Below are 14,838 nucleotides of genomic sequence, written 5' to 3' on the forward strand. Positions count from 1 at the left end.
GTGCTACATCCCAAACTGAGATTTCCTCACCCTTCCTTTGACAGGGCAGCAAAGCTAAATGGGAGAGCCTGAATGGCTCAGCAGTGGTCCCATCCCAGCACTACCTCTGAGGATGGGAGAACTTACTAAATAAAACCAACCTTCCTTAGCTGGGGCAGTGTAATTTCAGCCCTGGAAGCCAAACCTCTCGTCAGTTACAAACCTCAGGCTTTGAAAAGAACATTAAAGGCTCATGTGGAGAGGCTGCTTTTCAGAATTTTCTTTTTTTTTCCAAGGGAGAACAGAAATGTGTCTCCAGTAGGGAAAGCTCCATTTGTGCCTTCTCCCATGGCTACAGGCAGCAGGGAGAGGGGAACTTCAATTCCCTGTCAGGACTCCAAGCTGTAATCTCAGTGCAAGGCTGCAGTGGCCTTCAAAAGCTTTAATTTATAAATAAAGTATCTATTCCTACATAAATGTCACATTAAAGTGTATCACAGAATTCAGCACAGCATCTGCCCAGCCATGGCTCCAAGTGCAAATGTTATTCCAGTTCTTGCCTATATTTTCCATCCAAATATTTGTGTAGTTTCAAATAGCCCAAGGAACCTGGTCCTGACGTCACCCTGGTGGAAATCAATAAAAGCTCTGCCTCTGCCTTCAGGCAGTGGCCTCGAGCATCCTGGGGCGACAACTTTGAAATCCTAAACCCAAACCTCCACAGCAATCCTTGAAGGAATTAATTTCTTTCTATTTACAACCATCCTGAGCACATGGGGCAGTTTATAAACTGGGGAAAAGGGTTGTAAGGTGATGGTGGCTGATTTGGAGCTGCAATCCCAAACCAGCCTGCTCAGAACCAGGTGGATTTCCCCATCAGAGGACACAGCCCCTACAGCAATGAGCACTGAACCCCCTTAGCTGGACTCTGTGCATCCCCTGAGCAGGGAGGGTGAGGTTTTATTTCATTTCAATGCCCTTGGAAGGAGCAGATGCTGTGACTGGTGACAGCAATCCCAGGTTTTGTGGCAAACTCAGAAGAAGAGAGTGCTGCTAGGGAAGTGTGAAGTGCCACTGCAGCTGAAGTGTGGGGACTCAGCAGGGCAGGGCTGCATCCCCAGGGGATGCAGGAGGAGAAGGGCATTGAAGGAAGGGGAATGGCAGGAGGGATGTGTGAGCTGAGATATCCTGAGGAGAAACAGATGGCAAAGAGAAGGAAGATGAAAAAGGCAGTGAAGCACAAGTAAGAGAATCACTATTACAGTTTAATTAGAATAATCCAAAAGTCAGCAATATACGTGGATTAATTAAATTTTATCACCCTGCAGTGCACACAACCTTCAGATGGAGTTAACAGAAACCTACATGCACAGTTCGCTATTACATCATCTGCTTTTTTTTAAAAAAAAGGATCAAATCTGTTAAAAATTCCTCAGTTAGGTATATCACCCTAAATACTGATGCATGCTCCCTTCAGCAGGGCAATGTATGCAGCCAAAAGCAACCTCAAGCTTTATGGAACATTAATAATTAGAATGAGCACTACAGATGGAATTCAGATTTGAAAAAGGAAAAACCTTAGCACTAAAAAATACTTGCCTGGGACTGAAATGGGAACACAGTTGTGTAACCACGAGTCTTATTACCTCCTAGAGGTCACCAACACACAAAAAAATCATCCCAGGCATCCAGAAAGTCATTTTACTGGGACATCACAGACGTGCACTAAAGGTCACTTGAAGCTGAAGATTCTTGCTGGCTTCTGCTTTGCCATAAAGAAAAACACATTAAAGGAACAATTGAGCTGCTCTGTGGCTCTGGTGCACGTGAGAATTCTGCATCACCATCCACAATGAACAAAGCTGGTCTCTTTTATTGCTTTTTTTTCAGTACTTGAATATCTGCCTTGTAGGAGAAATTGCTTTTGCCTAATGCTGTGTCTGGTGCTTCAGGTGTGGTCTGGCTGGCTTTTTACAGCATATTCAGGAGTGCTTTTTTTGGGCAGAAATGGGTACAAAAGGGGTGACTTTTAATGAGCTACATCCAAGTGGCAGCAACGGAGCATTAGCAGCCTGTGCAAACACAGAACAATCTTGTCCCTTTTCCATGAGGATGTGGACAGCACTGTGCTCTGTGAACTGAGGTTCCTGTTCACAGATCCCTTGGGGGGATTAGAATGAAATGACACCGAATGGAGTGGTTTTATTTATATAAAATGTATGGCAAGTTTATTTTGGAACAATTTGTATGCGAAGGAAAGGGGGTACATAGCTCTTCTGGGTATTATCTATAGTAATAGAGCAATAGAAAAGTATAAAGAGATCACTGAAGAAAATAATTCGGAACAAAGAGAAAGGACAAGAGCAGACAGTGGAGAGGAAAGATGTCACCACCCGTGGATCCAAACCCAAGATTTGACTGCTGCAGTTTTGATGCCCTTTTGTCAAAGGGATGGTCTCAGCCTTCATCCATCAGGGCTGGAGGAAATCCATGGAACATAAAGTTTGGTGGGATGACACACGTTCAAATTCAGTGCTGGTGCCCGCTCTGGAGGGGGAGTTTTCCACTCTCTGTGGCAGCACTGTGGATCATGAGTCTGGGGGCACTTTGGGAATCTTTGGTGGTTTATGGCCCCTTCTCAGACACGACTCCTAGCTGAGCCAGTTGTGCCTTCTCAGAAGGGATGAAAACGCTCAGGTCTGCAGGTGAATGTCCCGATACCTCCCCTGGGAGGGCGTCTACACCTGAGCCAGGTGTGTAAGGGACGACATGGGCACCACAGAAAGCCACACCCCACCTCCACAGGGTCTGTATTTATCAGCCCAAAACTCAGTTTGTTGCTAAACAAAGGTTGGTTTGTTGTGGCCATCCTCTAGTGGTGTGTGTCCATCTCTCCTGTATCTGGGCAGACCAGAGGTTTTGCCACCCCCAAAACCTCTTCACCTCTCCTTCGGCTGCGGGGTGCAAACCTGGCCTCAGCAAAGCACCCTGGTGCTTTTGCAAATCATTAACCCTTAAAGTTTCAGTCCTTCACACACTGGCAGATTGTTCTGTTTGCACTTTTCCCTGTCAGTAATGCAAGAATTCTCACCTGAGGACTGAACAGCCCAATTTCTAAGCAGCTCGGCCCGGACCTGACCCCAGGGGCAACTCCATGAGTGCCCTCTCCAAAAGTCATCAACGAGCCGTTGGATGGTTTGGGTTGGAAGGAACCTTAAAGACCATCTGGTTCCATACCTTTTGCCACAGCCAGGGACACCTCCACTGTACCAGGTAGCTCCAGGTGTAGCCCCTGCCCTGTGCCCAGCCCATGTGTCCCGCATCGCCCCGAGCGATCATCCCGTCTGTCCCCGCTGCCGGCGGCCGAGCCCGGTCTGTCTCACCCTGTCACACCCCACCGCGACCCTCCCTGCGCTCCCCCTCCCCTCCATCCCTCTCTCTCCCCGTTCCCCTCCCCAAGCGCTGCCCCTTCCCCTCCCGTGTGCCGCTGCTGCCGCCGCTCTGCCCCGCGGGCCCCGTTACCTGCCCCTCCGGGGGAAGGGGCAGCAGCGCGGAGCCGGCCCCGCCCGTTGCCCAGACAAAGCCCCCTTGTCCGGCCGGGACCCCCGGGCTCGGGGGCGGTGCCGGCGGGGGCGGTGCCGGGGGCGGGCGCTGCGCGGAGGCGGCGGCGCGGCCGCGGCTCCTCCCGGGCTCTCCGGGACCGCGGGGACGGGGCACGGCCGCGGGCCGGGCCGGGGGCTCAGCTGCCTCTCGGGCGGCGGCGGGAGCGGCTCATTCTTATTTATTCCCGTTCTCCGCCTCTCCCCCCGGCCCGTCTGCGCGCTCCGGGTACTTTTTCTGGTTTTTTTTTTTGGTTTGTTGTTTTTTTTTTTCTTTTCTTCGGTTGTTCGCGGCGGAGCGGAAGGAGGATGGGGTTCGAGCTGGATCGCTTCAGCGGGGAGGTGGATCCCGACTTCAAGTGCAACCTGTGCAACAAAGTGCTGGAGGACCCGCTGACCACCCCGTGCGGACACGTCTTCTGCGCGGGCTGCGTGCTGCCCTGGGTGGTGCAGCAGGGCAGCTGCCCCGTCAACTGCCAGCGCATCTCCACCAAGGAGCTCAACCACGTCCTGCCCCTCAAGAGCCTCATCCTCAAGCTGGACATCAAGTGCGACAACCACGCGCGGGGCTGCGAGGCGGTGGTGCCGCTGCAGCACCTGGGCGAGCACGCCGAGACCTGCGACTTCTCTCCGGCCAAGTGCCGCAACCGCGGCTGCCGCCAGGTGCTCAACCTGCGCGATGTGGAGGCGCACATGCGGGAGCGCTGCGAGGCGCGGCCCGCGGGGCTCTGCGAGCAGGGCTGCGGGCTGGTGCTGACCCACGGCGAGCGCCGGGCCGGCGGCCACGGCTGCCTGCGGGCTCTGCGCGCTCACGGGGCCGCGCTGCAGGCGCGGGCGGCCGCGCTGGAGAAGGCGCTGAAGAAGGAGGCGCTGCGCGCCGGCAAGCGGGAGCAGTCGCTGCTGTCGCGGCTGGCGGCGGCGCAGCTGGAGCTGCAGGTGACGGCGCTGCGCTACCAGAAGCGCTTCACGCAGTACAGCGCCCGCCTGGACGCGCTGGCCCGTGCCCGCGCAGCCTCCCCTGGCAAGGTAAGGACGGGCCCCGCGCTGCCCGGGGTCCCTCGGGATGCTCCTTGTCCCTCGGGATGCGCCCTGTCCCTCGGGATGCGCCCTATCCCTCGGGATGCTCCTTGTCCCTCGGGAAGCGCCTTGTCCCTCGGGAAGCGCCTTGTCCCTCGGGATGCTCCTTGTCCCTCGGGGTGCGCCCTGTCCCTCGGGATGCGCCCTGTCCCTCGGGATGCGCCTTGTCCCGAGCGCGGCGCCCGGGGCGTTCCCGTGTGCAGGGTTTCTCCTGGAGAAATCCAGCGGCAAATCCTTTCAAATAGCTGAGCTTTGGGGTTTAACAGCCGTAAAATGGTGTTTTCTATAGGTACATCTTTAAGTGGTGCATCTATAGGTGCATCTTTCTGTAGGTGCATTTTTAAGTGTGACCGTCATTGCTGGCTGGACCCCATAAAGTAAATCGCACAGAAAAGTAACAAGGTCGCGGTGTTACTGTTTTCTCTTGGTTCTCTTCCCCGAAGAAAACTCTAAAAGTGGAATTTCCAGGACTGGAAATGGTATTAAAGCAGCAGAAATTGACTCCCAGGAGTCACACAAAGTGGAGTGCATTGGAGGAAGCCGCTGTGACCCAATGCTTTCCAGAGCCTGGGCTCACCTGGCATCCCACAGAGGGCTTCCTACAAAATGCAGCCTTTGGGATTAACTGTGATCTGACTCGGGCACCTCAGCAGCTATTTCAGGATCTGCAGCCATCATCTTTGTGACATCCAAACACAAGACATCTGCTGTGTACTTGTCATTTCTCTCCCAGTGTCACACAGGGTTCTTTAATTAGGAAGGGAAAAACTAACTTGATTTCAACCCCTCAAAATCAGACCATTTATAAAATGACCAGAATCCAAAGCCAGAGCTACAACAATCCCCAAGTTTTAATTGGAATGAGGCTCCCCAGCGAGGGAAGCCCTGGAAGCCAATTATCTTTTAAATGAAGACATTCAGAGTCCTCCCAGTGACCTGGAATGTGCTACCACAGACACAGCAGTATTAAACTGCTCAAAACTGTCAAACATCTGTATTCACACCTCTGGTAATGTCGAGGCTCTAAAAGCTGTGTAAAGGAAATAAAACTTCATGTCAGAGGATCTTTTGTTTTTTAACCTTGGGAATCCAGGACAGAACCCATCCTGTTTTCCTAACTCAAACCAGAAAATATTTCAATACTAAATGAACTGTTCTAACTTCAGGCAATACTGGGTGTGTGCTGGTCAAAATCTTTGTAATACCATTCAAATAAATGGGGGGTTCACAGTCATACAGAGGTTCAGGACAGTTCTGTCCCCCCCTTTTCCTGCAGCACTTTGCCATGGCATTCTGGGGGCTTTCTGCTCCCACAGCCTGGCACAGAGCTCCATCTCCACTGCTGAGGACAGGAGAGCCCTGCACACTGTCCTGCTGTCACAAACCATCTCACCCAATCCCTGCCTCCTCATCTTTGATCTCCTTTCTTCTCACACCACCCTTTTCCGTGCCTAGTGCTGATGGTGTGGGGTTTGCATCTTTTAGCTCTGTACAGTATCAGGAGCTGCTGCAGTCCTGGGAGCTGCTCCTTCTCAGCTCAAATGTTCATGACACATATTTTCAGCTATACTTCCTATCAGATTTATGGGTGCAGCTGGCCCAGACCCCTGTGCTGGGTCCAGCCCCGTTACAAAGGGCTGTTGTGCAGTTCCCTGGAGCAGCCACCAGTCTGGAGAAGGCTGGGAGGTGTCATGTCACCACAGCCCCGGGCCCGTGGTCAGTCAATTCCGTGTCTTTCACAGCATTTTGGGCAGCTGGCCAACACTAACAGCTCTGCTGCCCAGCTCCCAGGCAAGCAGAAATAGCAAACTTGCATCTTTGTGACACAGAGAGTTTAGTAAAAGACCTGTGGTGATCACCTAGTGCAGGGGATGCTTTCCCTTCTTGGGGCTGTGGCAGGCTTCCAAGTGTGGGGTTATTTTCTCTGAGACAGTAGCACAGACTGTGCAGGAGCACTCAGCAGGATGTATAAATTTTCCTAAGGGTTATGTCCCTGAACACAGGGATTAGAGTGTGAAATAACCAATTTGCTGTCATTATTTAAATAATGGCCATTATTCACATTCATACATTCTCAGATGGAGTAGTTTGGTCTGTGCTGAGCACAAATAGGCTGAGCACCAACAGTCTGGGTTCATAGCTCACAAGTGGTGACTGCAGAACTTACTGTGGGATGTTCTGGCTCCTCAGTAGATGGAGAAAAAGGGTTTTCTGGCTTTCCTGCCTGATGGCTGCTTGTTGCTGCAGATGTAGAACCAATCCAGAATCAATCAGATCTGTGATCAAAACAGAAGAAATGCCCACACACAGTTGTGTTTAAATGTGTAGTGAAAGGGGAAATACAATACTGAGTGACATTAAACCATTCTTTAAAGACCCAAGTTCTTGTCTTTTGGCATCTTTGGAGACCCAGGTGGGGATTAACCTTAGCATAGACCTTGTTTGTGGTGCTGGATGAATCACAGCTTTGCTGTGCTTTCATCAGTCATTGCTGAGGAGAGTTCTATAACAGCACTACAACCATATTGAGAGAAGACATAAATAAATATATTTTCTATACACACACTCATCTGTAAGCATCTCACAATTTTTTAAGCCCCTTAGGCAGGTAGATGTGCCTTAAATGACCCCAGTTGTGTTGCCCATGTGTATTATCACTAAAGGAACACTTTAATTTTACCATGTACAGTTCCAAGGTTTGTTCAGACCATGACTGTTTATTCCTTGTGGAAAGAGGAGAGGCTTACTGAGGATGAGCTTGAGGAGGGAGTGGGAGGGAAGATGGAATGTCTCCCTCAAAATTAGTGTGTCCTTCCATCAGACAAGTCAATCCTGAAATATCAAAGTCTAAACAATCAAGAAAAAACACTTGTACAATTCAAACAAGGCTTAATCCTTGGTGAAACACAGCCCTGTGCACACCTCTTGATAAGCTGATCTGGTCAATCCCTTATTTACACAGCCAGCAAAGTCCTTTGGGAAGGGGCAAGGGGAGAGGGAATCAGAAGCAGTGGACAACCCAGGGTGGAAACCCTTCTGCTCTGCTGGCAGCCAGAGACAGGAGCTGGCTTTAAATGGATCAGCCAGGCAAGAACCAGTTATGATCTGACATTCAGGACCTCTGTGGTAGTGGTGACAAAGATCTGAATTCTCTAAGAGCCAGATGGAAGTCCTTTAAAGCAAGATGATGTGTTTTTCTCAGCCTGTCCCCAAGCAGGATGGGCCAGGCTGGTCCTGGCAGCCCTGTCACCAGTGAAGAAGGAGCTGAGGTGCCTCCTCTGGTGAGGACAGACCTTCCTAGCCACAGCACTACCAAAGAAATTAGTCCTTGCTATCTGAAGGGAAAGGCAGTCTATTAGCTGCACATTACTCAGCTGGGAAGTACAGTCATTTCAAGAATTATGTTTAAGAGTTCTGTTCAGCTGTGGGAATAAAACATGCCAGGAACCATCAGGTCTGCTGCAGGAGCAGCTGCTGGGGCAGGGCTGGCCCCTGGCCACCACATTTCCACAGTTACCTCACTGTTTAATGACTGCTCTGCTGGAATGCCAGATCTTGGAGGGGGAGAGAAAGGCAGAGCCCTGGAAAAATCATTTGCATCGTGGCTTCCTTCTGAAGAGAAGGGGAAGGTTGTTGAAGGAGTGCTGCAGAGCTGAGATGTGGGTGTGCAGAAGTGGCCGAGTGCCAGGGCAAGGCGCTGCTGCCTCCAGGGCTGGGCAGTTCTGCACCCACAGTGGGGCTGGAACGTGGCTGCTGCCATGGGGAGCATGGGGACACTGCACAAAGCCACCAGAAAAACCTGGAAATGTCTTTAAAACCCCTGTTGACAGAAGTACTTTTGCAGAAGTACCTACAGAAAGCTGCATTAGTTGTTTCTTTTCCCTCACAACCCGACTGGCTCCATCCCACCTGCTTAAATACTTGTTCAGCCAGGTGTAAAAGTGTCAAATCAAAGCCTCATAAGGAGGCTTTAATGAAAACAGGCAGCTCTAATTACTGAAAGTGTCTTGAGAGCAATGTTGTAATTGTTTTTTGATTGTTGTAATTGATTTGCTTTCTTAAATAGGGATAATAGAAGGAAACAGTCATGCTAGCATGTGCTTGTCTTTCAAATCCAGAATCAGCAGTGCTTGAAAGTGGTCTCACAGGACTGGAAATTTGTTCCTTGAAATCCTGTCTGAGGTCTGGGTCTGTAGACATGCAGGGAAATAGATTTTACTTCATTTTTCCCTTCTCTTCTGGGTACCTGGTCCTCACTGCTGCCAAGTGCAGGCAGGTTCAAATGAAATCAGCCAGAGCTTGTTCATGTTCCCCTGTATCAGGTCCAAGTCTATTTCTGAGTGGGCCATTAGGGAAGATACTGATCAGAAAGTGACGTAGCAGTTGTAAAGCACATTTCAGGTGGAGCTGCTGGTGCAGTTCCCCCAGGAGGACTCGGAGTGTGCTGCCAGTGGAGCTCTGCCAGCTCACCCTGGCAGGGAACTGGGCTTCCTTATCATCCCCAGATCTCTGGGAGTAATTCAGTAATCCAGGATTACTCTGACATTTTTTATGACTTTAATAGACATTAATATTTGATTGACAACTTCAAATTGACATGTTAGAAGAAAAATGCACAAACTAAAACCACCTGCATTGAATTACAATGTAACAGTTGCCATTTTTGTCATTAATTGGTTATGAAAAACAGACTTTTAAGATAACTTCCTCAAGCTTTTTTTGTGTTCATAACTTTTTCACCCCTTGGATAAAACAAAGAAAATGGTTTTGGAGGTAGAAAATTTCATCTGTATCTCTAGATGCACGTACTGATCTATTCTGATCTCTAAATGTTGTTATTCAGAGGACTTTTTGTACTGCTCTGCTGTAAGTAACAACACTAGATTGAGACTGAAGGGAGAACATTGTGAACATTTAGTTGTCTTTAACAGTTCATGCACTTAGCTTTGTCTTCATAAAAGTTAATAGACCTAAGTAGCATCCCTGTGTCATAAAGGACATTTTGTAGGAGTTGCCAGCTAGGCACAAGCTGGGATGAGAGACCAGGATAACAAAAATAACAAAGCCTGTTCACACAGCCCCCCAAATATTACATGTCTTTCCAGTATATCTTTGTTGTATGCTGTTTGTCAGAAAACCATTCACTGCAGAATTTCATATTTTAGGGGATTAACATAATGAATTTCAGTGATGGGAGATTTCTGGTTTGCTGGCCTTAAAATGCCAGAGAAAAAAAAAAGAAAAAAAGTCATGCACAGCAGGTGCTGTGGATAGCAATTGCCATTCTGGGCCTGTGGCAACATTTGTCACAGTTTTGTTTAATGCTGTTTTCTAAAATTCTGCTGAGAATTTTGTGTTTGATACTGTTTAAAACAATGTCACGTAGTCAGCAGGAGAGAGGGGCAATGCAAGGCTCCAGTCCTAAGCTTCAGTCACCCCCCAGCACTGGAAAAGTCAGAGTTTGACTACTGGAAACGTGGAGTATTTTACATAACACATCACATATGACTGGGTCAAGTAGTTGCAGGAACCAGCATTGCACATAAACCCCTTCTGTTGCTGTTAAGTGTCTCAGTGTAGATCTCAATAAAAAAGCCACATAAATCTTAGGGGAGGTTCTGCTGCTGGAGCTCAGTGGGGTGGCTGGAGCAGCCACTGGGAGCTGCAGAGTTATTCCAAACTTTTGTCTCTAAACTACGGGGGGATTTAACAAAAATGAGAAAGCAACCCAACAAAAAAGCCTGGGTGGAAGTATTACCTGTGCTGTTTTACCCCCCAGACACGATGTGTTGAATGTGTTTGTCTGTTCTTTGCAGGGTGAAGAAACTAAAGCACTGACTCTGGTCCTTCACCGGGACTCTGGATCTCTTGGATTTAATATTATTGGTGGCCGGCCATGCGTGGTATGTTAATTGTTAAAATATGTTTGCCCTTTCCAGTTGGGAAAAGCATGGAGGTCAACACTTGGAGGAAAAATGTTGCTGACAAGCATTTGGTCCTCTTGGGATTCTTTCAGAGCAGTTCTTCCATCGAGGTTGTGTGGATGTCTATTAACCACGCTGCCTTTTCTCCTGCTGCCTGTTTATTCTTGCATATCATCACAGCCAGCACCACTAATCCCAGTGCAGTGCCACTCCCAACGTGATAAAACCCACAGTGGCTCTTTCTCTTTCTCTTTACTGCTGTGAAGTTCATGGCTTGAGAGCCACAACTTTAGCCCTTTTCATTAAAAAAAAAAAAATATTTACTCTCCTTTCCAGCAGAGATCCAGCAGCCCTGTGTGCAGGTGAAGGGATGGAACTTGAACAGCTTGGTTTTGACTTCTGTGATTTCAGCACATGTTTCCTGCACCACACACTCACTAATGTATTTTTTTGGGATGCTTGTTGGCTGGAGCTGCTGCATATGACTTTAATTACATCAAGGAGTGGATTATACCTTGTCCCAGTAATTTAGAAAGTATTTAGAACTACTTCTTGGCTGCTCAGAAATCTGACATTAATCATGATTTATTCCTAGTGAATTCACTTGAAAGTTATTCTTTCTTTAGAGTTTTTCAACTTTCTGAGACATTGTTCTGCACTGGAAGAGGCACAATACACAGGAATATGAAAATACCTTTTTAGGTGTAAGGTGTTTTCATGGGTTTATTTTCAAGTCTCCAGAGGAAAAGCTCTGCAACTAAAAATGAAAATTGCCCTGTTATGTTTGATGTGCAAGCAGGCTGTGTCTCACTGGATTTTGCTGTGAGAATAATTGTCATGACAATTACTCCTGAGCTGGCCTAAGCCAGAGGAAAATGATTATCAAGCAACTAATTTACCTAATGGAAGCCCATCCCTGGTTGCTTAATCTTCCAAAATCAGAGTATCAGGTGTTCTCATTAGCACAAAGCAATTCCATATTAAGACATCAGGAAGAATATTTCTCTCAAATGACATGCACTGCTGTGACATGGACAAGCTTCAGCTGAGGGCAGGGGAGAGGGACAATAATGTGTTCTCCTTTTCCTCCTTGAAGGACAATCAGGATGGCTCATCCAGCGAAGGAATTTTTGTGTCCAAAATAGTTGACACTGGGCCTGCTGCTAAGGAAGGAGGGCTGCAAATCCACGACAGGATTATTGAGGTAAGGGAATAAACTGCCTTTTAACAGTGCAGGCTGCAGCTCAGGTCCTCACACGGCACATTTGCTGTGGGTTTGGGAGAGTGGACCGTGGTAAACAGTGTCTAGAACATCTGTCTGTGGAAATATGCTGGGCTTGATTCAGTGCTGACCTCCAGGGCTTTAGGTATAGTCCTTCCCTAAATATAGAAACCAGATTATGGATGGTATGTGCATGTCCTGGCTTTCTGAGGAGCTCGCATCTCTCTGGTATGCCATAGATAGTTCTTTTTTAAGCTGTTGGAAACTTGGAAGTTCTTTAGTTAAAACCATATGTGAAATATCTGTGGTGTAAAGCATGATGTTGTTTTTCTTGGTGTTTAAGTTTTGAAGAGTCAGGGAAAATTCCGCTCTGTGATTTCTCTATGGTTTATCATAAACCTAAGTAACTCCTTTAATGTTGTTTGTGAGTTCTTACATTACTCAGATTGCAGTCTGAATTTCTCCTCGTTTTGCCAAAGTCTTGACCTCAATAAAAAGCTCTTCCTGTGAAGGAGATGGTTGCATGAAACTTTTCTCTAAATTTGCAGCGAGCAAATTTCTTTTTTTTAGTGGGGGGAGAGAGAGCAAGAAAAAGTTTCATTTTCATGAAACACAATGCAGCTGACGGTGAGTCAGTTCCCATTGTTTGGCATTTTGCAGCTAAGAAAAAGTCTTCCTCACTGTCTTATTTTTGTGGGCTGCAGAAACTTTGAGAGTCTATTGTTCAAAAAGATAAGTGTGGTGTTTGTTGCCAAGGATATCATGGAACAGCCAGTTTCTCCAAGTAATGGAATTCCATTGCTCTTATGTTTTGCAAATGAGCAATAAACAGCTGTTAAGGATTTTCTGTTGGCAGGGGACAAAGTGTATTTGCTTTTTCTGTACTGTTATGGCAAATTGTATTCACAATCTAGTAAGGGTATAAAATATTAATTAAGTTTCTTCATATGGGAAAGAATGGAGCCACAGTAGCAGAACTATAAAAAGATAAGAAGCTGAGCTGTGAAATGATCCAGAGTTGCTCAAACCCCGTGTGTGATAATTGCGAAAAGGTCTGGACAGTTTTGTGAGAACTCAGTGATTTTGTTTGAGCTGAAGGTTTCCCATAAGCCTGAATTTCCCCACAGCCTCCTTGGAAAGCTGACATCCGTTTCTGAAGTAGTGCACAGTCACATAAACCAAACAACTGTATGGAAACCAAAACTCTGGGAGATCAAATGCCAAGGTTGGGAAATGTGCTGGTCCTGGATCAGGCTCTGTGAGTTGTGGAAGTGACCCTGGCTGACAGTGCAGGGACAAGGGCAGCCAGCCTCCATGGGCTCTGCTGCCTTGCAAGGGACCTCCCTCCTTCTGATTGTATCTTTTGCTCCTTCCTTACTGCTCCCCAAGCCTGGTGTTGGTGCAGGCTGAGGGGGACTGAGGGGACAGGCTGGGTGAGCTTTCCTGCCCTGTCCCCTCCCTGGACAGAGCCATGCCTGTGCCAGCAGGGTTTGTGCAGAGCCTTGTGCACAGTTCAAGCTGCATTTTCAGCCAAGAGAAGAGCCCAGAACAAAGACATTAAAGGGATTTGTTGGATTAATGACACGCCAAGGGTAGCAGGAACCCATGTGCTGACATGGGGCTGACACGTGTTGACAGCTCTTGTTGTGCTGACCACAAACTCATTGTCATATTCACTCCTCTCACCTCTAAATATACACAAAATGCTGATGAAAATGGAGCACATTCTTTCCCAAGGGTTGGCTCTGGGTGCCTCCAGACCAGCATCTCACTCTGGACCAGGAGTGTCCCATGGAAGCAAGCCCTGAGTGGTGCCCAGCTGATGTGGTTTGATTCCCACGGTGGAGCAGTCTCCAGGAGTGCTGATGGAATGCTCTTCTAGATAAATTCATTTGTTTCCTGCAGCCCAGCCACTACAGGCATCCAGTTCACAGCACTAGACTGGAGTGCCCTAAAAGTGAGCCCTTTAAACACAGATACTGTGGACACCAGCTCCTGAGAGCAGCTGTGTTCTCTGCAGTTGATATTTAGCACGTTTTATCTGGCCTTGCTCTGGAGAAGGAAAAAGGGGATCCCTCCTGCATCGAGGCATCCAAGGCACTTTATCATCCTGATGTCCAATTATCTTAGATAATTGAAATACCTGTAAACAATCTGGGTGAGGATTAGTAATGGCCAGTGGTGGTGTCCTTCTAGAGGCAAAAGCTTCACACTGTCAAAGTTTTGATTTGGGAGTTTGACTCAAAAATTATTTACAGATGTAGCTGTAGCTAGGAGGACACAGCTGGAGAACTTGGCACAGAGCAGAGCATCCTAGCAGGTCACATTGGCTTTCAAAGGCATAAAAAATGGTGAGGAAAGATGGCAGCTTACTTCCCTAGAACTGAATTTAGCTATCTAGAGCTCCCTTAACTTTTCCATTCAACAATGAGGTTTTATGGATCATCAGCATGATTCTAAATAGACTCTTCCCAAAGAATTCTTATTCCAGTATAAGATGCTGAGCATAACATCTCCCTAATTAATTCCAGCATCCATCACAGAGAATTTACAATGAAGCAAAACACAAATCATTTGATTTCCTTTTGGAAAATGTTTCTTTGCTGCAGATCTGGTGGATGTGTTTTGGAGCACATGTAAAATAAGAGCGTCACTTCTCATTTTCAGAACTGCCACAACATTTCTGATTCCTGAGCAGGGATTGGGCAGAGTGGAATACAGACACATCAGGGTACAGTTCAGAGCTCATAGCAGAAGCAATTTTTTATTGCTGTTTGCTTGCAAATCCTATCCCCTGACAATTTGATCCAGAGATAACCTTGGAATTATGTCAGAGATAATTTTTAAACATATTTTCCTTGTGTAATTCGGATTTCCTGTTCTGCATTTTTCAGAAGGTTAAATGCAAAGTTAATCAGGTTTAAGAATTGACTTGAATTTTCTTTAAAAGCAATTTTTTGGCCCTTTTCATATCATTGAAATAAATAATGGCACTGTGAGGCCCATTTTGCTACTCCTAAATGACAAAAACCAAGAT

At 47.4% G+C, this 14,838-nt stretch overlaps 1 protein-coding gene across 1 annotated transcript in view; it reads left to right on the forward strand.

Moving 5' to 3' along the window:
* Positions 1–3,681: 3,681 nt before the first annotated feature.
* PDZRN3 (PDZ domain containing ring finger 3) overlaps positions 3,682–14,838 on the forward strand; it is a 131,037-nt gene continuing 119,880 nt past the window's right edge. Inside the window, exons 1-3 of the mRNA XM_030228159.2 lie at positions 3,682–4,604; positions 10,472–10,558; positions 11,676–11,783. Of these exons, the coding sequence (XP_030084019.2) occupies positions 3,888–4,604; positions 10,472–10,558; positions 11,676–11,783 (912 nt within the window). The 5' untranslated portion in view covers positions 3,682–3,887. The remainder of the gene's footprint in view (positions 4,605–10,471; positions 10,559–11,675; positions 11,784–14,838) is intronic.

This window comes from Serinus canaria, chromosome 12, assembly GCF_022539315.1.
Source record: "Serinus canaria isolate serCan28SL12 chromosome 12, serCan2020, whole genome shotgun sequence".
In the NCBI taxonomy this organism is placed as follows: domain Eukaryota; kingdom Metazoa; phylum Chordata; class Aves; order Passeriformes; family Fringillidae; genus Serinus; species Serinus canaria.